The 24,155-nt window shown below is 38.5% G+C and overlaps 1 protein-coding gene across 4 annotated transcripts in view; it reads left to right on the forward strand.

Annotated features, from left to right (window-relative positions):
- The window catches only part of ano4 (anoctamin 4), an 88,755-nt gene that overhangs the window by 21,130 nt on the left and 43,470 nt on the right, over nucleotides 1-24,155 (forward strand). For 3 of the 4 annotated variants that reach the window (XM_004912893.4, XM_012959855.3, XM_012959856.3), the window contains exons 4-5: nucleotides 23,362-23,556; nucleotides 23,939-24,075. In XM_004912893.4, the coding sequence (XP_004912950.2) occupies nucleotides 23,362-23,556; nucleotides 23,939-24,075 (332 nt within the window). Of the gene's footprint in view, nucleotides 1-5,582; nucleotides 6,009-23,361; nucleotides 23,557-23,938; nucleotides 24,076-24,155 lie in introns of those variants that run through there. The other variant, XM_012959858.3, reaches the window with a different exon arrangement.

Raw genomic sequence — 24,155 nt, forward strand, 5'->3', positions numbered from 1 at the left:
GTAATAAGCTGGTAATGTAGGGATGCTGAGGCTATGCTATATTAGGTGACAGTATAGCCCTAGTCAACCCTTCTACTAGGGAGCAAGAGTTTGTTTCCTATTCATTTATCCATTTATTTATATCTCTCTACAGTCCATCATATTAATTAACCAAGTGATCCCCAACCAGTGGCTCGTGAGCAACAACCCCTTAGATGTTGCCTCCAGTGGAATCAAAGCAGCTCCTTATCGTTGAATTCCTGGCATTGCAAGTTTTGGTTGCATAAAAAAGAGGTGTACTGCCAAACAGAGCCTCATGTAGCCCTGCCAGCCCATCTAGGGGCTACCAAATAGGCAAATATTTGGCACCCCAAGAGCTTTATTTCATGCTTGTGTTGCTCCCCACTCCTATAAAGTGGCTCATGGGTAAAAAAGGTTGGGGATCCCTGAATGAACCAAATCAGTTGTTTGCTTTCAACATTTTCACTGCATGATACTAAACAATGTAAACTGCTCATTGGCTGTTGTGGATGCCTAAACTAAAGAGATATGGTCTGTGTAGAACATTGTGTATGCCCTAATACTTTGCTTTAAAGTGGTAATATACTTCCTTGTTATGACTTTTGCTGAAAATACTATTTGCCTTTTGTTTTAATTAATAAATATTTGTTTTCTCATTTACACAGATTTCCCCAAATTTTGTTGTGCATAAAACCCTATTCATTAAAGGTACTTGTGTCAAAATGTGCTCCAGGCAGGTTACTGCTTCAATGGGTGCAGTCTAAAGATAGGGCAAAAGCATCACTTGAATGCCGAAATATATCTTCAAATCCAAATATTATTTATTAATGTTGAAAAATAGTGTTTATAACCCTTTTAAAAGAATGTGAATTTGCTCATTTAGATCCTTTACATGAAGTTGCAATAATGAACCACTAGGTGATGCTATAGTCCACCTAAAGACAGCTTGCAGAGGAACGGGTTTTTTATTTTTAATTATTTATCTATATTAGAGTTTGCATGTTAATGGCATTTTTCAGTTACTGTTCATCAAGCTCCACACCTCTAAGTGCTCTATCTATGGCAACATAACAAAATAAATCTGTGTAGGAAACCACAAAAAGAGACACTATGTTGCAGTACACCTAATTAATTGTGAAAATGTTGCAAATGCACCAAAGTGAGTTGTATTATATTCATCATAGGGCAGGCAGTAAGGAGAGGGCAACGTTGCTGGGGCCCAGGTACAACTTCCCCCCCGCACCCCTGGTAGTTCTGCCAAAACAGCCATAAAAACGCTGCAATTCTGCACCAGGGTAAGCTTGTGCGCACTGCCTTGGAGTCATAATTGACTGCTTTAGTAACATCTAGTGTTACTAAAGTGGTAACATCTAGTGTTGACTGTAACATCTAGCAGTGTTGGTAATATCTAGTGTTATTAAGTGGACCAGACCACTGTTTATTATAATGTGCAATTTTCTTTGCAACTGCTACAACATTGTTATACCTGGAATTGTATTTTATAATAATAATTCAGCTTCAGTTCCACTTCTGCAATGGTTTCCTAAAACACTACAAAACATATATGCAAATTAAGTGGTAAAAATGACCCTACTCAGGATTGCATTTAAGTGCGGTGCTGCCCTAGGCATCTGGCCTTAGCCCACCCTCTTCTCCTGGGGTTGGTGCAGTAACTTCCCCCCCCCCAGCACTGCTAATTGGCAGGCAGGGGTGGTATATTTTTGGTGATTTTGCTGCCACCCTAGGCTTAAGCCTACAGGTCTTTCTATGGTAGATATGGTCTTGACTCTACTGTGTGTTAGACTGTATGCTCCACTGGGGCAGGAACTGATGTGAAAGATGTATAATTCTGTAAATAATTATGAGCACAGTGAGAATAAGACAATCTATTTCCGTCTGTAACAAACATTACAGCTATAAAAACACCTTTGCAGAAAAAGAAAAAAGCTATGGCCTACATGTCAGAAATTACTTGTACATAGAGAGGGTGCTGCAAATAGCCCTTCCCCCACCATAAATAAGCAGTTGTCATAGACTATAGTGCTTTTTCTTTGCCCTCTTTGTAATTATTCTTCCTTTTAATCCCCCCCCCCCCCCCCCCACCATGGGAGAAACTATGAATGTGCCCAAGGGAGACCCTAGAACGGAGAGAGGCTTTGGCTTCCCCATATCATTTACAGAATGGAGTAAGCATGAGGGAGGAAAGTATGGGAGTCCGTATCTATTTTCACATTGCACAGCCTTTTTTAGCTGATACTACAACTGCTTACAAAGAATCAAACAAATCCTTGCTTAAGCAGCCTGCCGCAGAAAAATGAATAAGTAAAACAAACACCCACACACAAACAAACAAAAATATTCACTTCAGTTGCCTTTATCTGCTTGCAGTCCTTCAGTAACATGCTAGTATGAAGGTCAGTTTCTCCCTGGTGATGAGGGTTCCACAAAATGAGGCAATGGGGGATTTATGGGATACTGGCAATAGGATGCTTTAACTAAGCAGAAAGACAATGCAAGGAATTAGTACATAACTGTGTAGTAGCATATTTGGTCTGTGGGGCTAATTTATTAACAATTAGCAAATTTGCATAATCCATGGCAGTCAGTGAGTGATTAGCTTTGGTTAGCAGCGAGTAAAACAATGAAAGCAAAAATGTAATTGGTTGCCATGGCTCATTGCCTATAATAGCCCAGTATCAATAAATAAGCCCCATGATATAAATACTGAAATCACAGGGTTTGTTTGTAAACATAAGTAATTGTATGAAATGGCCAGGGTTCATAGTAGTACAGGAGCCCTGAGTCAACATTTAGTATGTAGAGATTAATATTCTGAGACAGTTTACAATACAGCTTCATTATTTACTATGTGTAGTTGTTTAATTATTTAAATTTGAATAAAATACATTAAAATTTTTCTTTTTTGTTCCTCATGCTACGCAGATAACAAAAAAATTTGCAATTTTATTCCAGTTATAGAAATATTTTATCTTTAAAGCGTTTTACATTTTCAGCATATAGCTCCAGCCATTCCAACAGTAGATGATCATTAAATGTTAAACAGGGTGCACTGTAGTTTAATGCTTAGTAAATCTGATAGGTCATGTGTGTGTATGTATCTCTTAAATTAATAATGCTAATATAATGAGTACAAGGCTTAAAGGAAAACTATACCCCCAAACAATGTAGGTCTTTATAAAAATATATTGCATAAACAACTTATATGTAAAACCCTGCTTCATCTAAAGAAACCATTTTCATAAAAATATACTTTTTAGTAGGATGTGTTGTTGGGTAATTCTAAATAGAAAATTGCCATTTGAAGAATTAAGGGCCGCCCCCTGGGATCATAGGATTCACAGTGCACACAAACAAACCAAGGCACACATACATGCTAGGCCCCATCAGCCAATTAATGGGCAAAGTTCTGCATGTTACTCCCACCCTACTTCCTGTTACAATTAGAGTTGCATTATTTCCTGTCATGTGATCTCTGAGGGAGCATGCAGCCCATCACTAAATGGTGGATCAAGAAAAAGGATGTAAAAGGACAATATTTATCTATATATATATTCCAGTTTGTCGAGATTCTTTAATAGGTCACTTAACATAAACTATCTATTGGTTAAGTACTCATTCTGGGGATATAGTTTTATTTTAATAACTTACACAGTATAAAACATCACAATCAATATATCTAGTTTGCAATATATAAGGGCTTTTTTTTACATTTCTGATTGTGGGTGGTTGGCAAAGCAAGTGATTTGTAATTCTTACAATGTTTCCATATTTAGTTTTCTAAAATCTTCCCTGCCCACCAAAAGTGACATGACTATTGTCTTAATCACAAAAAACATCTGTTCTTTTTTTTTTTTTCTTTGCTTAAACGGGGCAAACAGGCAAACAGAAACAACTCCATGTTCGCTCCTTGCAAGGTAGATAATTAGATTACAAGAGCTCACATAACTCCCCTACATGATGGATTTTTGTTCATCTGTGCACTGGTAATCTAATTATCTACATACACATAAATACAGCACTCAGCCTCTTAATCATCCACTTGTCCTGTGATTTCCACCAACCCAGAGTTCTGTCCGAAAGTGTAATTCTACTTCACATATTTTACCCAAAAGTTGTACATTAAAAATGCAGTCAACCTTTGAGTATACTTTCCAAATGTTTGATATAAGTTTGTAAAGCAGGTCCAAGCACACCGATTCACACAAGCTAACTTATTCCATATTATTCTGCCTAGTGATACCCTTGAGCATTTAGATCTGCATCTTCACGCATTCGATTTTGGTTTTTTTGCAACATGATGCTTTTTTTATGGATTGTGCAATAAACACCTGAGCTGTAAAGAAGAGATGAAAACAAATACGGGTATGCCAAGTTGTTAGGCACCCCTAGTCATTCTAACTGTGTATGTGCTACCTTGAGCCAGTGCTCATCTTGTTTAAAAAAAACAAAACACCATTCAGGGGTAGTTTTTTATAAGCATTGTGCTTCCATAGCTTTTTCATCTCTCAGGTATGCCCTGTACTTTTTTACAAGGTGCATTTTTGAGAGATCTGAAAAATATATGACGTGATCCCCAGCCGAAAGTACCCTGGGCTATTAAGCTTTTGTGAGCTAGAGGTCCTGCGCAGGTCCGTTTGGGCAGATCCATGCCCAACCTGGCTCTGTCGACCTACACCCAGACCCACACCCACCCTCAACCTGCAATGGGTTTACTTCCCACCCGACCCAGGAACCCGCGAGGCTGGAAGTGACTTCACTCTGGAGGTGGATCAACCAGGTTAAGGGAAAAAAACAGCCCAAACACCATGGGAGGGCTAAGTCCCGCAGCTGAACCATATACCCAGGTAGGGTACCCACCGACTGCCCACACGGTCAGTGAATCATCTTTCTACACATAACCCTAGCACTGGCCTGGGGTCAGAAGTAATTACTAGGGGGTGCCAAGTTTCAGGTGATTTTACCTTTTCTTCTCCTCCAAAATGAGTAAATATCTCTCAGGAAAGTGGAAATGCCTTTCCACTAGCAACAAAGTGAATCGCCGGTGGAAAGGCTTACACAATGTTTCAGTTTTACAAAGTCACGCAAAGTTGTCTACAGGGGGGGAAAATTCATGCAACTTTGGAAACTGAAGTGATGCATTTTTTTGCCCGTGGTAGCAAATATCTACCTCCGGCAACTAATCTCATAGTGGAAAATTTTCTTATTTGGTGGCTATATGTTCATCAAATAATATATTGTAACTTAGAAATGTGTCTGCACTGATGTTAATGATCTCTGTAAAATGTGTCATGATATATTAGCACTATATAAATAAAGGATCATCATAATTTACCAGTTCTCATATAATTTATATTTGATCTATGGCTGCGCTTGGAAAGTAAAGTTATGTGCTTGTCTTTTTATGTGATGCTGCAGTAATTAGATCTTCCAGTCTGTTCTGGCAGGATAAACATACCTCTACCCAGTCTCTCCATTCAGACAGTTATTCTATACTCACTATGGGCACAGGCTAGCAATGACTGTGCTGGAATGCAGGTAACATTGATATGGCACCTACAAGACACAGACATAAGTAGAAAAGTGCGGGCAGCAGTGCAAGCATTGGAAAGCAGCATTGGTTTTGATGCTTTGCAGTCACTGCTTTCTGTCTAGCGTCATGCTGACACTGCTCACTTTGCCTTGATTGGATGCTTCCAGGGACTGGCTAGGAATACTGATGGTATCGCACACAGAGTGGCTGTGCCACATGGAAGAGGATTCTCCCACAGCTCTTAATGCCTGTAACTCAAGCCTTTTACCAAAATGAGATGTTAGTGCAGAGAAGAGCAGGCAGCACAGTGCTGTTGCTGGGCAGTCTGTGTGTGGGTTTGTGGCATTAGCAGAACTTGCAAGTGTCACCCTGCAGCCTACTGACCTGCTCGAGGATGTCGTCCATCTGGAAAAAATAGAAAAAAAGATGCTGTTTGTGTAAATTTCCTGCTGGTACGGTGAGTGCTGGAGTATGAAAAGAACACAGCTCTTTGCTGCAGTACAGTATAGCTTTCTCCTTCTGCTCCGTATGACCTTCCTTCCTTCGCTCCCTAGAGTGTAGTACATTCAACTGCATGTTTAGCAACAGTCCTATTCTGGGCAAATATACTGCATGCTTCTAAATGGGTGATTAGCAAAAGCACAGTTAGTATTTAACTAGGGGAATGACTGTGAAGGGCAATATTTAGTGTATTTGAAATTAGATTTGCCCTTATGTCTGTCATGCACATAGTAGTAGAGGTACTAGTTCCCTTTCGTGCATAAGTTACTGTCCATAGTAATAGTCATTTAGAAATAACAATGGCATTATCCTTTTGTTTGTACTATACTGTAGTGTCTGTGTAAGTCACAGATATTTACGTTACAGCGAGTATTGATTAGACTAGCCGCCTGTACACATATCATTTCATACTGCAGCCAGGAGACCTTGAGTTTTACCTTAAAACTGCTTCTACTCTCTGTCCTTCATCTGCAGAATAATCAATCATCACAGCTCCCTGTTGGAGAAGATTGCCTATTATGCAAATGTTACCGGTGTGATACTGTGTGTGTTATTTGGTAATGACAGTGATGTTTGTGATACCTTTCAGCAGGGAGAGTTAACAGACAGAGCCAGTGCATGGCTGGCTATTATTCAGAATGGCCCTGTACGCTGCCTTTCTCATAATCTTTCCTGTTTAAAGGGAAACATTTGAAATGATGGTTTAACTCCTTCAGTGCCGCATCAAGGCTGGATCGCATTATGCAATCCAAGAATATATGTGTGTATATATGAATGCATGCAGATTGGGCATCATTAATGAAAATATATATACATTTTTAACAGCCCCTAATTGGTCAAATGCTCTAGATTTTCTATTTTACAGACTGGCATGCAGCTTAGTATTTGTACCCTTAAAATGTGGGTGTGCATTTAGCGACAGAAGGACAAGATCTGCTGAGTGTGTGGGGCAGTTACCACATGTAAATGTTTTCATCTCACACGATACAATGACATCATTGCAGTTTATTGCACATGGCAGAACTGAGCAATTGATTTACATATCCATTTAAAATGATTACGCCAGCAGTCATTTATATAATTTACACTCTGACACTGTCATTTACTCAAAATTCCATTAATTTGCCATGTCTTCAAAATGAACCTGAATGTTCGCTTGTGTCATTGTGTTACTTACCAGTGACAGTATAATATATTGCTGCTTCAGCGCTGGATTATTGCAATAGTGTCATTTTGCTACCAAAGAATGCTGGGACTGTTATTGTATGGGAATAGATGGTTGTTGCTTTTGCCATGAGGCACCAAGAGCTTTTTGGTATCAAAGCAGTTTTATTTCTAATATTTAGGATGTTTCTTAGTACAGGCATAAGATCTTGTTCAGTAACACCCATTACCCAGAAAACTCTGTAATATGCCACTTCCATTATCCAGAATACTCGGGACCCCTTGTCCTTCCGTAATTTGGATCTCCATACCTTAAGTCTACTAAGAAATCAATAAAACATTAATTAAACCCAGTAGGATTGTTTTGCATCCAATAAGGATTACTTATACCTTAAGGTGGCCATACACGTCGTGATCTGACGATGTTTCGTACGACCATTGGTCGCACGAAACATCGTAAGATCCGCCACACACCATTCAGGGCTGAATCAGCAGGTAAGGAGGTAGAAACAATAGGATTTCTACCTCCTTCTGCCGATTCAGATCTGAAGGGAGAATTTTGGTCAGGCGCCTTCTATGGCGCCCGATCAAAATTTTCAAATTGGTCCGATCGGCGAGTCGTCCGATATCAGCAGGTTCCTGCGATATCGGTCGACTCGCCGACATACCATACACGCACCGATTATCGTACAAAACGAGGTTTCGTACGATAATATCGGTACGTGTATGGCCACCTTTAGTTAGGAGCAAGTACAAGGTACTATTTTATTATTACAGAGAAAAAGCAAATCAGTTTTAAAATTCTGTATTATTTCATCAAAATGGAGTCTATGGGAGACAGGCTTTCCGTAATTCGGAGCTTTCTGGATAACAGGTTTCCGGATAAGGGATCCGATACCTGCATTGCTGTATTTAAACAGACTTCTTCATTGTGAACTGATTATGTAATACAGAAGAATTTTACACTTATTAGGGGACCAGAAAAAAGTGGTGTAAAATCAGGGAAATGAATTATGCATTATATATTGGTTATGAAATGTGGGAAAACTTAAAATTAGGGCATGTAAAATTGAGGTTTCAATGTAACTTATATTTTAGTGTTCCAAGGATTGTCAGCCTGTGTTCTTGTAGTTATGGCTTAACTGCATTTTTCAAGATCACAATAACTGAGATTGTAGGGAGTGTTGGGACCTGGAAGTCCTTATTTAATTTTTTTATTTTCCCCAAGTTGGGGCACCACCATTTTTGCAGTGCCCTTCTCCCCAGATAAACTCTGGCCCAGGGAAAAGAAACAGTTGATGGTGCTTTTCACAAGCTAAGCTATTCTGACATTGTAAATTGCAAGAAGGGATTGATGAGGCCATTAAATCTGAAGTTTCCTTAACCACAAAAGACTACAGATGTCAGCAGACCAAAGGTGCATGCCATTTTTCTGGCTGATTATGTTGCAAATACCCCCTCATTCGCATTAAAGAAATGAAGAATATGTCTCCATTCAGACCCCTAGAAGGGTATCCCTGTCATACTGAATATAAATCCTGGGGAAGAGATTCTGCACGGTTTGTAAATGGGATTTTTCTAAGAGCCTTAAGGAATTTGTTCCCAGAATCCCTTTTGACTTATTTGCATACGTAATTTCATACCCTCTAAAAATGAGTTTGAGAATTATATAGAGGAAGATAAAGGGCTGATTTGAAGCATGAAACATTACCTAATTTATGCACAAATAAATACTTATTTGCACTTCTTCAGGGTGCTGCTGCGTGATAATCTAAAAGATAGAAAGAAGCAACCCTTGTGGAACCTTTACAGGGACAAGTAGAATCAAAATCATACTTTACCCCCATATTTATGTGGCTGTGAGTTGAGAACTGGGCCTGGTCTGGGCATTATGGGGTTTTTGGGGATATGTCATGGAATCGCCCATAGAATCTGAATTCAGATTTTTGGTTCCATGGAGGCTGATGCCTATGCAAGGCTGTGACTTCTTGGAGTGCAATAATATAACCAGATTGATCCTGCATGCTAAATAATCATGGAAAGAAGAGAGTCTTTATAAGAAAGCAATTATCAGAATCATTTAGTCAGTACAAAACAATGTTACAAATATTTTGACAATTTCAAATACAGACCATTAAAATCGTAAAAGGCAAGTACAGGGAAGCTGATATCAGGACAGTGAGAATTAGTTTACAATAATTTATGATAGGGCTGGAAGAATTTAAGGATCATTTGTGAGTGCAGCACATTTTGTAAATCCCAATTGTTTTTCCCAGAGTACCAGCGTCATTGAGGTTGCGTTGCATCCAGTGCAGTTGTTTTTCAATGCAGCAAAACATGCTAATTAGCTTAAGTTTTAATTAATCAGGCTAGCATTTCAGAATAGCTATTGGCTATTTGTAGCAATCTGGTCAATGAATAACATACCTCTGTATCAATATAAAATCACGTTTACTAAAATTTTATGGTACAGACCAAAGGTCACACAGCAATGTTTTAGGCCTCACATGGCCCTTTATATGGGTACAGCAACTAAACCGGCACCATTTGCACCCAAATGTCACTTATATACGGTTTAACAATAGAAATGTCACTTTTGGGAAGCACAAGTTTTTAATTATGAATTTATTAGAAGCCTATAATATAGACATCACTTAACTGATGAAAATACATAAAATCCAAAAAAATGGATGGGGAGAGTACTTACTTTTCTTACTGTGATGTTATCATAATGATATCTTAGGTTGTATTATGTTATAACAGGAGGGGGCATTTATTGTGATACTATTACAAAACATCAGTATAAAAAAGAATCCTTTGTTCAGATGAGGACCAGCCGTTTAACCAACTATTTGTGAGTTCACTATTCACATCCAGTTTGTGCTGTATTTAAATGTTTGCCATTGAGCATCCAAAAGGATGAAATTATCTGTTCGAAAGGGAGACATGATGACACAAGTGCAGGCTGATATCATGTAGTTGATATTATATTTGCACATATTTAGCTCTGCTTACTGCTCAGTTAGGTAGGTGGAATTTGTCAGTCACAAGCATCCCTTGTCTGACCCATTGCCTAGTCTTTGCTCTTTGAGTAGTTTTTTACCTCAGCATATTTCCATATTTAATCATGTCTGACCTTTTCTTTCATTCTTTGTTTCTACCGTTTCCATTTTCACATTATTAGCTTTGTCTCCCTCTTTGATCTCTGTTAGTGGTTATTTTTTTTCCCTTTCTTTTTCATCTTTTTTCAACTGGCTTTTCAGTCCTGCACTAAATGCAGCAGGGAAGTAGGATATAAAAGTATTTGTGACAGACGATCTCAGTTCTCACCACAAGTGCAGAGAATTAAGGTGGGTAGGATGTTCTAGAAAATCAATCAGTAAGTGCTGTTTGGGAGTCAATATGTTGGTTTTTCCATTTATCCCTAGTCACATCTGTGCATTTAATTATCAATTTAAAAAGTTATCTACTGGGTTTCTCATTTCTGTCAGCTTATTACCTTCTCTCGCTCTTTTTTTGCCTTTTCTGTCTTGCTCTCTTTTCTATTTATGGCTCCCCTCAAAGAAAAAATGTAAATATTCAAGTTCTCAATTGACCCTCATCAGGAGGCTGGCAAATTGTGTCATGAAAAGCTTGTAAACAAGTATAGGAGAGCTTCTAGTTTTCCCTTTTCTAGACTTTACTACTACTTTATCCCAGGGGAAGCATCCACACTGAGAAGTCTTCTGTCTCTGTAATCAAAATCCTGCCTACTTTTACAGAGATAACCATAGCTAACAGCACTAAGCACCAGTTAAAATGAGCCCCCCTTAACACCATTCCATAAAGATGCAATGAATTACACTTTTGAGCATAGACTTAAAAAACAGCAAGCCATGAAGCTGCTCTTGTTACTATATAGTAGATGTATTTATCAGTTTATTCTAGATAGTAGATCTTTGAATTTTACTATGGCATGAAAATAGCACAATTATCTCTTCAACAAGCTTTTAAGATCCAATTATTTTCTCCAAAATCCTTTTTTCTTTATTAATTCACTGCTGTTGTCACATTTTTCCCGTGTGATATATTAAACTAAGTGTTTTTCAGCTTCTTCTGCTTATTACCCATATTGTGCATTTATCTGCCAATCAGAATTACCCACTGTCACATGCATTGGGGTTTTTTGGCTTACTGGAAATAACAGTATGGATGTAATGCTACTGATATCACTCTCCCTCACTGACAACTGCACAATCCAGCGCTTTTTGAAAATTATTGGAAGCTTTGACTTGTAAAATGAATTATGCAGCAAAAAACCTGGATAATGTTTGATCCTATAGATGAGCATAGGTGAGGTGAAGGGGCAGGCTGAGATCTATGGATTCATTCAGCTTAGAATTAAGTACAAGATATTATACTACAGAGAAAAGGAAACTCCCAACAAAGGAAAAGGAAAGGCCATCAATTATAAACCATGCTCAGTGATGTCACTGATGATGTCACAGGACAATGTACCCCTGTTGTAAAAAATGAGGATATTAGAAGTCACCTTGGACTTCCATTACCTGTATATTATAAGGTCATGAAACTCCTTAGTGTCTTTTATTACCCTAATATTTTACAGTAGTACATTTTTACTATACTATATACTTCATATATAATGAAGTAAAGGGACCACAAACTGGCAACAATACATGATCATGTATTTTCTGTGCTCTGCTGAACATACTTTACTGGATCCCTGTTCTCTAAATAAAACAGAGTCTTTCACTTACACCTGATTGTCATCCCATTGACTGAAAGCATTATGCACAGACAGCCTTCCTGCCCTGTGCCCTGCTCTGTGAGTGAACCCTTTCTGGGTCAAGAACCAACAACCCCTTGCTGTGTAATCCCACATCCCTTTTATTTGCTGCTCACCTGCAGCCTTTATCCTTCAAGTACCTGCACTCAAATGCAAAGATCCTATATGTCCAAGTGTGCAGTTACAATGAATATAACAAAAATTATATTAAACGGGCACACCCTATATAAAAAGCATTTCATGGATCCTTTTTACATCTCCTTACATATCGGTTGAAGCAAGTATTAACTCTTTCTAGCTTTTCTGACATCTTTTGCGCAACTACCTCTATAACGTCTGATTTCCTAATAGCGCATTATTATACTCATTTAATATAACTTTAGCACAACTACCACTGAAACTTCTGATCGCCTAATAGCACATTAGAATGTTCACAGTTTCAATTATGTTTGCCAATCTAGCTATGTTTGCTGATGCATATACCAAATTTTATGATTTTCTAAACCTTACCCATAGTGCAGACTAATGTATTGAGAAACATTGTCTCTAATATATATAATCCACGTGGGAACCGATCATATGGACATTTCGTTACATTAGTATCTTTTTATTATGTATCACTTAATCTAATTTGTTACTTCATTTTTCTTTTCTTCATTTAATTTTTTAGGCAAAAATGTTTTTGTACATTTCTTTGGGTAATATGTGTGCATACAATGTCTCACTGAAGGAACGCCTTCCTGACGTCACTCCCCTTTCTTTCTCGCTACTTTGGGTTTATCTGGCTTTGTTTGTTAAATATTTGTCACTTTAAGAAAGGCTAGATTGCTAGCCGAAATGTTAGTCCATTTTTGAATAAACACATCTTTCTTTCTAGAAGGCCAGTGAGTGTGGTTCTTCTATATAAGTGCATTATCTAACTTTGATACTGCACCCAGGCAATATCTTGTTTTTTTTTTTACACGAGTGCAGATTGACTCTAGTTTATATATACATATAGACAGCCGGTAAGCAGCACACCATTAGCGCAGCGCAGCGTTCCAGTGCAGTATTTCAATAGATATCTTCGCAAGTAGTCACCTTTCACAGGAATTTTCATATATATATATATATATATGTGTATCAAACTCAACAGTAGAAAGCACTCACAGCTACAGCATCAATCAGGTCAGATATATATATATGTGTATGTGTGTTATAAATATGAGTGCAGTATCAAAGCTAGATAATACACTATATTATGAGTATTTGTTCAGCATGTGTTTACCATCTTTTATGGAAAAAAATTGCACAAACATATATATTTTTATCTTTCTTCCCTGTTAAAAAAATTGTACATAAAGCATTATTTTTACCACCCAGTAAAATATTTGGCAAGAGCGTTGAAGGGGGTATTTTGCCTCTGGTTCTGGGGGGTGGGATTCTGTCATGGAAAACATGTTTTTTACAAAACACATCAGTTACGTGCATCATTAAAATCCATTTTTCAAAAGAGCAAACAGATTTTTTTTATAATTTGTTTTGAAATGTGGCATGGGGCTAGCCATGTTTTTAATTTTTCAGGTGCCCCCAGCCATGTCATCTGTGCTCTGATAAACTTCACTCTATACTGCTGCATCGCAAGATGGAGTGATATCACCCCCTCACATTCCCCCCCAGCAGCCAATCAACAGAAAAGTGGGAAGGTAGCAGCTTCCTGACACCTGTATTTCTAAAAATGCTCCCACGTCCCACTTAATGGTAGATATGATAACAGCAATTAATGACTTCTTTATTTACACCAAGCATGAGAAACAATAGGTTATCTTAAAGCAGTTCTATTGTGAAGTGTTGGCTCTTTCTGAGACTCAGTAACAATGCACTGAGATGGATGCCTACAATCCAATATTATAGCTTTAAAAAAATATATTTTTTTGGTTCAAGAATAAAATTTTAAATGATTGATGAATTATTTGTAATGTAAAAAGTGTAATTTAGTAATGAAACCTACGCCATAAAAATCATGACAGAATCTCTTTAAAAGAGAAGGAAAGGTAAAAACTAATTAAGCTTTGTCAGAAAGGTCCTCTATCAAAAGAAACACAGGATTTCTTGTCTCATTTTTTGTAAACATGTTCTTAGGGTATCTGACTTTCTCTCTCAAAAATCCTTCATTCCCGGGGCCAGAGTCTGCACAGCTCTCTCCTCTCTCTTGCTCCCCCCTCCCATAAGAATTCATAAAACTCCACCTCTTATCAGCTACCAATGGCTAGAGCTGTAGCAGGAAGCTAAGGGAGACCAAGCTAAAATGGCAGCTGCTATCTTAAACAAACAGATGGAGCTTCTATGGCTCTTTACTCAGGTATGGTGAAGCTTTCTGCAGAATTAGTATAGCATTCTAGGTGGCACTGATGTGGCTAATATATTGGCATTAAAATGTCCTTCTCCTTTAAGTCTTAATTTTCTGTTGAGCGCAACAAAGGTAAATTAGCAGTTATCTAAATAATGGCAATAAAGGGCAACATTTGCAGAAGACGGTTTAGGGCAGTGACACACGGAGAGATTAGTCGCACCGCGACAAAATCTCTGTTGTCATGGGTGACTAATCTCCCCGCAATGCCATCCCACTGGTTAGAATGTAAATTGCCGGTGAGATGGCATATGTGGCGCCGTGATTTGACGTTGAGAGGAAACATTGGCGACTTTGGCAAATTGTGGTGGGTATGTCATCCCACCAGCAACTAATCTCCCTGTGTGTCATGGCCCTTAAAGTCATGGTGCCTGTGTTTGAGAGGCTTTACATAAATTTTTAGGGGGCTGGCCACTTTCTCAAAGAAAAGAACAGGAGATCCTACCCGCACACCCTTAGCTCTCCAAAAAAATTAATGCTCGGTGCACACTGCTTGGAGGGATCGGCACCCTCCCGAATTCCAATAGCCACTTTCTCAAAGAAGACAGCACCAAACCGTAAAGTGTTAATGTAACAAACTGGTGAGACCTTTGGTAAAAGGTGTTGCTTAGTTCAGCCCAAGAAGTAGAAAAAATATCATATACCTTTGGTGGAGCTTGTGCTTTATGCTTATAAAATAGATATTAATGCATAATAAGATACTTATTAATGTCTGCAGGGTATTTCTTATATTGTATTGAAGGTTTATGATTTTGTATATGTCTATACTCTAAAAAGATGGCACAAGGACCCCCAGCTGTTGTTGAACAGTATCTCCAGTGCGAACATAATCCTGTAAAACTGACAAGGTTAAAATAATGAGTTGTATCTTCACACCCTGCAACAAATTAAAAAAGGCAAATAAATCACCCACATTAAATTGGATACCGATATGTTCTGGCAGATTGATACCCAGTGTTTGGAGCTTCCTGGGAACCTTGGTAACCTTATACTGATATATTGTTTCTAGGCAAATGGATTGGCAACAATAAACCCTTATTGTCCCATTAAATAAAAGGCACACTGTCTTCTCAATAAAGTCTGGTTACTGATACTTGCAAGTACTCTGTTTACAAAACAATAGCACAGAATTAATATTTCAGGTTCTTTTTCTCTGTATGCAGTTGCCCAGAGATTATTTTCTTAAAGAGAAACTATATTTTAGTTAAAACTATAATGTTTTTAATTTTAATTTTGGGGATAAAAGAGGGCATTACTTTTTACGGAGCAGCCAAAAATCTTGTGCAAACACACCATTGCATGATTGGCTGTTTAGGAGATTGTACATTGCTTTTGATTAGTACAGTTTATATTTATAAATATTAAAGAACGCCTGCTGCAGTCTGCAACTCAAATATCTGTGCAAGAGATAAATAACAAACATGATTATTGCTTTGTATTGGAGTCCCTTTTTAGGGGTTATCTCCACTGGTATATGGACCATATATGGATCTCACTCTAATTTATCTGCTATCCTACACCCTCAGTTCCTTCCCAGAGGCTATTATCCCACTGCTCCTGTAGGCACCATCTCTCCCTACTATACCTGCTATCCCACAGCCACAGTCCCTTCCCAGAGGCTATTATTCCACTGCTACTATAGGCACCATCTCTCCCTACTATACCTATTATCCCACAGCCACAATCCCTCCCTAGAGGCTATTATCCCACTGCTACTATAGGCACCAGCTCTCCCTACTATACCTATTATCCCACAGCCACAATCCCTCCCTAGAGGCTATTATCCCACTGCTACTATAGGCACCAGCTCTCCCTACTATACCTGTTATCCCACAGCCACAGTCCCTTCCCAGAGGCTATTATCCCACTGCTACTATAGGCACTATCTCTCCCTACTATACCTGTTATCCCACAGCCACAGTCCCTTCCCAGAGGCTATTATCCCAACTGTTACTATAGGCACCATCTCTCTCTACTATACCTGCTATCCCACAGCCACAGTCCCTTCCCAGAGGCTATTATCCCACTGCTACTATAGGCACCATCTCTCCCTACTATACCTGCTATCCCACAGCCACAGTCCCTTCCCAGAGGCTATTATCCCACTGCTACTATAGGCCCCATCTCTCCCTACTATACCTGTTATCCCACAGCCACAATCCCTTCCCAGAGGCTATTATCCCCACTGCTACTATAGGCAGCATCTCTCCCTACTATACCCGTTACCCCACAGCCACAGTCCCTTTCCATAGGATTTTGCATCTTTTGCAATGAGACTGGTACTGCTTTTGAATGTACAAAACATAGGAGGAAATGTTTTTGCGAGCAATTAGAGAGAAAGTTCACACCTATAGCTGCTTTGCTTAAGTGACCATAATACAGTGTGCAAATTATACCTGTACCATTCTAAACATAATGGAATAAGAACTTTGACATTAACATGCTTGTGTTGTGGTGTCATACATGTGAGGGTATTAATTATAAATGGAGTTTTATACAAAGTGGTACAATAAAATTGCTTCTGTAAGCCCTGTTTTTCTACATAACCTATTTCTTGGGGACATACCTAGAGAGACCTTAAATAGGTTTATAACTGATTATGCACCTTATTTTAATAATTTTCTATGGCATTGTGTTATGGGAATCAATTGTACAACTGGAGCCTAAGTAGCATGGGACCTACTTTTTGGTCCTGACTCATAAGTTTAGAATCCCTGTTCTGCATGGCCATGAAACTTGTTGCAAGTGGTGCATGAATCCTTACACATAGAAAAATTTAGGATGTTTTCATACAAAATGTAATTAAATTAAAGTATACCCTAGAGCAGTGCTGTCCAACTGGTGGCCCGCGACCCCCCTCTGTGTGGCCCCCCACCTGTCTGGCTGCTTTGCTAACTTACCTTTGTGTAAGCTTTAAATGGTATTAGTACAGGCTCCCTGCATGGTTAACACCTCAGATTCAGGCTGTAAACCTCCTGTATTGTTTAAAAATGTAATCCCCTGTGTTGTTCACACCTTTTAATCCCTGCATTGTTCATCCCCTGCATTGTTCACACCTCAGGCTCAGGCTGTAATCACCCACATTGTTCCCCTGTTCACACCTCAGACAGACTGTAGAAGCAGTAGAAACCCAAAATAAACCCTGCACACTATAAAAAGAACATATACTGAGGTGGTACTGCAATTAAAATGTTTTTTAATACATAGTTATTGTGCAGACTGTAGGAGCAATGGCAGCATTGCGTCACTGTAGGCTGCCTGTGTGTGCCATACTCTGCCTGCCCTATGCTGCCTTTGTGTGCCATACACACAGGCAGGGTAGGGAAGGCAGAGTATCGCACACACAGGCAGGGTAGGAAAGGCAGAGTATGGCATACACAGGCAGGGTAGGGAAGGCAGAGTATGGCACACACAGGCAGCATAGGGCAGACAGAGTATGGCACACACAGGCAGGGTAGGGAAGGCAGAGTATGGCACACACAGGCAGGGTAGGGAAGGCAGAGTATGGCACACACAGGCAGGGTAGGGAAGTCAGAGTATGGCACACACAGGCAGGGTGGGGCAGGCAGAGTGTGGCGCACACAGGAAGAGTAGGGAAGGCAGAGTATGGCAAACACAGGCAGGGTAGGGAAGGCAGAGTATGGCACACACAGGCAGGGTAGGGATGGCAGAGTATGGCAGGTTTTTGCTGTACTACCACCATTAATATGGCTATGGTCATGCGATAACATGGGTGTGGTTTCAAGTGGGTGTGGTTTTAAAAAGGGGAGTGGTCAAAACTAGCTTCCATTATCGGCCCTCCACCACGGAGGCCGGAAAAATTCCGGCCCTCGGTGCCACAGAAGTTGGACAGCACTGCCCTAGAGCAAGGGTCCCCAACCTTTCTTACTTGTCAAACATAAAAGACTTGGAGAGCAACACAAGCATCATAAAAGTTCATGGAGGTGCCAAATAGAGGCTGTGATTGGCTATTTGGTAGCCTCTATGCAGACTTTCAGCGAGGCTTTGCTTTGTTCGATAGTACATCTTATTTTTATTTAACCAAAACTTGCCTCTGTAACAATACCTGGTGGTCTAGTGGGCGGCCTGTCCTTGACTACTCCGAATTGTTCCCCCTCTTCTTGCAACATGTTTGCCACATCCAGGAGGTTAGCGAGTCACTGATTGGGGATCACTTCCCTAGAGTATGAGAGAGAAATTAAATAAATGGATTTCTTATAAAGAAAATTTTTCCAATGCAATTGTAATATCAGTATGTTAATCTAGCAGTATTTGCAATTGCCATACTTCATTATTTAATATACCCGTATATACTCGAGTATAAGCCGATCCGAATATAAGCCGAGGTACCTAATTTTACCTAAGAGAACTGGAAAAACTTATTGACTCGAGTATAAGCCTAGGGTGGGAAATGCAGCAGCTACTGCTAAGTTTCAATAATCAAAATAAATACCAATAAAATGACATTAATTGAGGCATCAGTGGGGTATATGTTTTTTAATATTTATTTCAAAGAAAAACAGTAAACTAGCTCTGTAAGCGGAGAAGAGGGTCAACAAAAACAATATGAGTTCTACCCCACGCTCATTGCACATTGGCAAACTGGCAGCAGACCCAGTCCCGGAGAACACATCAGGGCAAATAAGTATTGCTAGTGGGAGTGGGCCAGGGCACTTGAGGGTCTGGTTGCAGGTGGCCTAATTTGCACACAAAGGACAGAGGGTGCTAGTCTGGAGGGACCCATGGCACCTGACTCAAGTATAAGCCGAGGGTGACTTTTTCAGCACATTTTGGGTGCTGAAAAACTAGGCTTATACTCGAGTATATACAGTATATCTTTTAAAATGGTTTTGATGGCATGGCCTGGGGTACTAAAATAGTCAGTGAGAAGCACAGATATATCCAATGAATGGTTATGGTACACTTAGCCTTGCTGGCTGTTCTGTTTTTAACTTGGTTAAAAAGCAGTGCCTGAACACCATGCTTTAACTGGGATTGCCTGCCATTGCCTTGACTGGGAGTTATGTGAAAATGCTGACGCACATGCATTCCAGGCTGTATAAAAACCTGTATCATCAAAACACCACAGTATTAGCAGATAATTTAAATATTCTAGATCCCATGCAGTAATGCAGTATGCCTCTGCCAACAGCTTTATTCAATTTACAATGTTCATCACATGATTTTAATGCACAAAAGTTAATTTTGTCTTTACAAGGGCTCATTTAATATTGTAATATATTAAATATTGTAATATTTGTAAACAAATGACCATGTTTTTTACCTGCCACAAAGCATTTCCCCCCTAGAATTCCAGCATTGTGGCATGCACTGAACCTTGCACATAGTTTGTTGTGGATGTTAAGGAAATTTGGTAAGTTGTGTGCTATTTGTGGTGCCTATTGTACATTAAAAAAAATTAGAAGGATTTTTATGTCAGTTGTAGGACAGGGGTGCCCAAACTTTACCAAAATGGGGTCTTCCTTCTGATCTGTCACTCTGTGACTGTAACTTTTATGACAATGTAAAACGGATTTGCTGAGGCTAAGGGACAGATTTAACAACATTTGAATTTGAGTTTATACCATAATTAGAATTTTTCGAGGAAAAAATTGCAGTTACAACTATTTTAAAATTTTACTTTTACTTGTAAAAGACTCAAAAACTTGAATATAAATAAAATAATTAAAAATGTTGGGTGGAATGTGATTTCATTGCTTTTCAATTTTTTTTAAAAGGTCCCGTTTTCGAGTTTTCTCATAAAAAACCACTCAGCCAAGATTTTTAGTTTGGAAAAAACGTGAACAATAAGGATTTGGGGGAAAAGATGTTATTCACATCAAAAGTACACCGCGGTATAAGAATTATGAGAATTGGCTTGAGCAGAGTTTCGCTGGATTGTTACAATGGTATCTGTAGTGAGAACCAGTAGTGCAATGAATAGCACAAGAAACATGCTGCTTTTGATAACAATTACATTTACAAATAGCTAAAATCATTGGCATTGTTTTTTAGTTTGTAAAGCTGATCTGAGAACTGATTATTCTTTCATTTTTAAAAAATATATATTTGGGGTTAGCTTCCCTTTAATCTTAGGATATAGCTATTGCAGAAAGTACAAAATATGCCAGAAGACATTTAATATTTCATACATTTTTCTGCTCCTTTGAAAGAACAATGCAGTATACTTCAGGGCAGAAAGTGATGACTTTGAGAATATTACAGAAAGTCAACCATTTTTTTTTTCCACATAAGCAGAGATCCAGCTACCTTCTAATTTCCCAGGGGTTCTGTGCTTTCATATAATTGCTAAAGTTCATATTAACGTTTCTCAAATATATAAATATATATACAGTGTATATTATTTATTTTTCTTCCCTATTTTGTTAAGTATATATAAGTATCGTTCTCACAGTAATTAAAATGGTTAAAAAGAATGTAACCAATTTATTCAGTGTTTTATGCCCTGTTTGTTTGTTTTTTTAATGTGTGCTTTTTATTTTGTAAACTGGAGAGGGTTGCTTGTACCAACAGTCTCAAAAGAGAGAGGCTTGCACCATGTTTGGACTATGGCACTATATTTGGAAGAAATCACAATATTCCATTTTTTTCTATGAGGAACAGTTGTGGCATAGTGGATAGGAGCTTCTCTAACAAGGTTGGGCAATATATGTGCTATTGCAGACAGATCATGCCAAACAAATGTACTTGCTTTTATGATGAAGTGATTTAAGTGAATAGGATGTTGGTCAGTGGGGTTGCAGTGGATATGGTCAAGATTTAGCTAAGGTTTTTGATATAGTGCCATGTAATTGTATGTTTTCTAAACAAAAGACTTTTGGGTTTAGTGGTGCTATTTGTATACGTACAGAGACGCCTGAAGGATCATGTACAAGGAGTGGTTGTCAGTTCCTCTTTCTATACTAGGGTGATGTGCTACATGGATCTGTACAAGATTCACTTTTATTTATAGTAACCTGTTTGTTGTCATTATCTTGGTTCTATGTAAGATGTATCATTCTTGTAGGGGGATCTTGATAAAATGGCAATTAAGTGTTAGCTAAGTGTTAGACTGTGTAAATTCATACATTTGGGATTAAAAAAAATGTAGCCTACTTATATGCCCAATGAGAATAATAAGCAACTCTTTGCTGGGGAAGGGCCAAGGTGTACCTGTATCTAATGAGTATTACTTGCTTATATTTTGTAAACTATTCTGCTCTTCTTTTCTCTCCCTCTTCTAAAGTTCAAGGACCCATCATTTGCCTGAAAACTGCTTTAAAGATTTAATATTGGTTTTCACAGCAGAATGAGTTTTAGGCGACACGAAACTGTGAACCATAAATAATGTACCTGCCCTGCCTTGTAAAGTAATCTGCAGATGTGGGCAAAGCAGACATTGTTTTGTAACTGTTGGAATATCCAGTGGATATGCTCCTTCTCAGCAGAGCCAGTATCCCTATCTGTCATTGATGTCTCTGTAGGTTCCACTTCTGGCCACCATGTAAAAATGTTTACGTATACTACTAGTGTATAAAGGCACTCTAGTCATAGGTACCAGAGCATGGTTGAGAACTTTCTCCATATGCGTGGTGGCAGTGAATAATGGTGATCAGTAAGTAAAATTCTGTTCAGAATAAGAGCATGAGAGGATGGTGTGCCAAGAAGCAGAAGAAAGCACAAAGTCAGTATTGGTAAGAAGAGCTCAGATTTACAACATACTGGTTCTCTTTACTGTAGTTATTTCTTTTCAACTCAATATTAAATATTCCAACTTAATATTAAAATGGAAGCGTTATCTACATTGTCTTCCCATGTCTGAAGTTGTTCATCAGTAAATGCCTTTTTTGAAATATCTGTCTACGTTGTTTTATTTATAATGAGACTTCTGCATGCTGATGAACAGGCTGCTCGCTTAACTGCTAATATTTCTGTTCCTGTAGTTCAGTTAAAGTCATTCTTTAAACGTTCATGCTTTGAGTTACTATTTTCAAAATCATCTCAAGATGCAGAGTGGCTGAAAATTGAAAATCCAGCTTTGTTTTACAGTGTACATTCTTCAATGACATTACAAAATTAACTTCAAGGCTGCCTGAGGTCAGTGCCAGAGGGCAGAAATTAGAGAATGTCAGATCATAATGAGTATTTGTATAAATATTTATTTGCGCTAATATATGGACCATTGACTTTGCTAATGGTGAAAAATAGTGTACACATGATAAGTATTGATTTATATTAACAGTGTATTGTGGCTTCTCCACTTTCAGCAACCATGGTTTCATCATGGGTCACCGTACTGTCTCATCAAAATTGTGATACTTTACACTCAAATTCTGTTTTCTCTACAAGAATGCCAGAGGCATAAACATGGAAACAAATGTTACATAAATGTCTGAGAGTGGCTTGATCTGCCAGGATTCCCAGTTGTTATTCCATTTTTATTCCAGTAGGTCTGGGCTATATTAATGCATGCTTTTTTTACATTTGTTGTCTTGATGGGCAAAAATTACACTGTTGGGGCGTACCAAATTGCAAGCAGCAGTGATGGATTCATGAAGAGAACTAAGGCTTTTAACCAAGGGAAAACACATCTTCAACAAATACTATCTTTCTGCCCAGTGTAGTATAAATAAACTGCCTTTATTAACATATGTACTGTAGGTGTAACTGATAATGTATCACTGCAGTGAGGATGACCGGCAAGGATAGAGCTAGATGGGCTGCATATTTCATTTGATTAACAGAGAAGTCAGGGAGGAGGAAAGTGGGGCAGCAGGCTATCAGACTGGGTTTTACTATTTTAGTGGATGCTAGAAGATTAGCTTTGTATTATGAGCTATTTCCAGTATATAACTTACATCCCACATACATGATGGGTCATTTTACAATAGTATTATATAGTATTGTCTTTGGAAGCGAATCACCCAGTTGTATCACAATGTAACCTAGTCCATTTTATTTGTCCCCTAGGAATAAGCATATCTATTCATGGGTCTAAAAACCAGCTGCAAATCCATCAAAAGGGAAGTGTGGCCAGCCATTCTCTTCCTAACGAACAGACTGTGGTCGGGCATTCCTCACTTCCGCCACTCAGAAAAGCAATAAAAATGGAGGCCTCCGGCAAATGTGCACTCTCAAATGGGAACACAGAAATTCAGTACCCAGGTAAAAACTATAATACTGGACATTTGTTAAAATCCTCCACAATTCTATTATAAATAGCCTGTAGAGAACAAATAAAGTATTTCATTGATGGCTAGAGGTCCATGTCTCAACTTAGGCATTCTTCATAGGCTTAAAAAAAAACAGGACAATACAGTAGATTCTTCATGGTGCCACTTGCAAACAAAAGAAGATAAATGGAATGTAAAATCTGGACTATATTTTGTGAGTTTACTTTACAGAGTAAAACACTGCAAATTAAAAATACTGAGTGCAGCTTACCCTTTAATAATATTCAGTTTTCCTTTAGGGTTCCTGTTTCTGTTATAATATATAAGATATATAATCATATTAATGTAATCTGGGATCTGTGTTTTTCTTTCAGGAGTTAAAGATATAAATATATTCTTTGATGATTTAGAGGCTGCAAACAGTCCATCAAAAGATGATGATTCTTTGCTGCATGCTGGCAATTTAACAAGCATGTCAGATGAAGTCAGCCGGTTGGACGCAGAAGGAGAGGTAAGGCGGTTTCTCTCAGACAAGGCCAGTGTTGAGGTCACTGTGCACAAAATACTTGTTCACAATTACCTTACATTTGA

Source organism: Xenopus tropicalis, chromosome 3, assembly GCF_000004195.4.
Source record: "Xenopus tropicalis strain Nigerian chromosome 3, UCB_Xtro_10.0, whole genome shotgun sequence".
NCBI classification, from domain to species: domain Eukaryota; kingdom Metazoa; phylum Chordata; class Amphibia; order Anura; family Pipidae; genus Xenopus; species Xenopus tropicalis.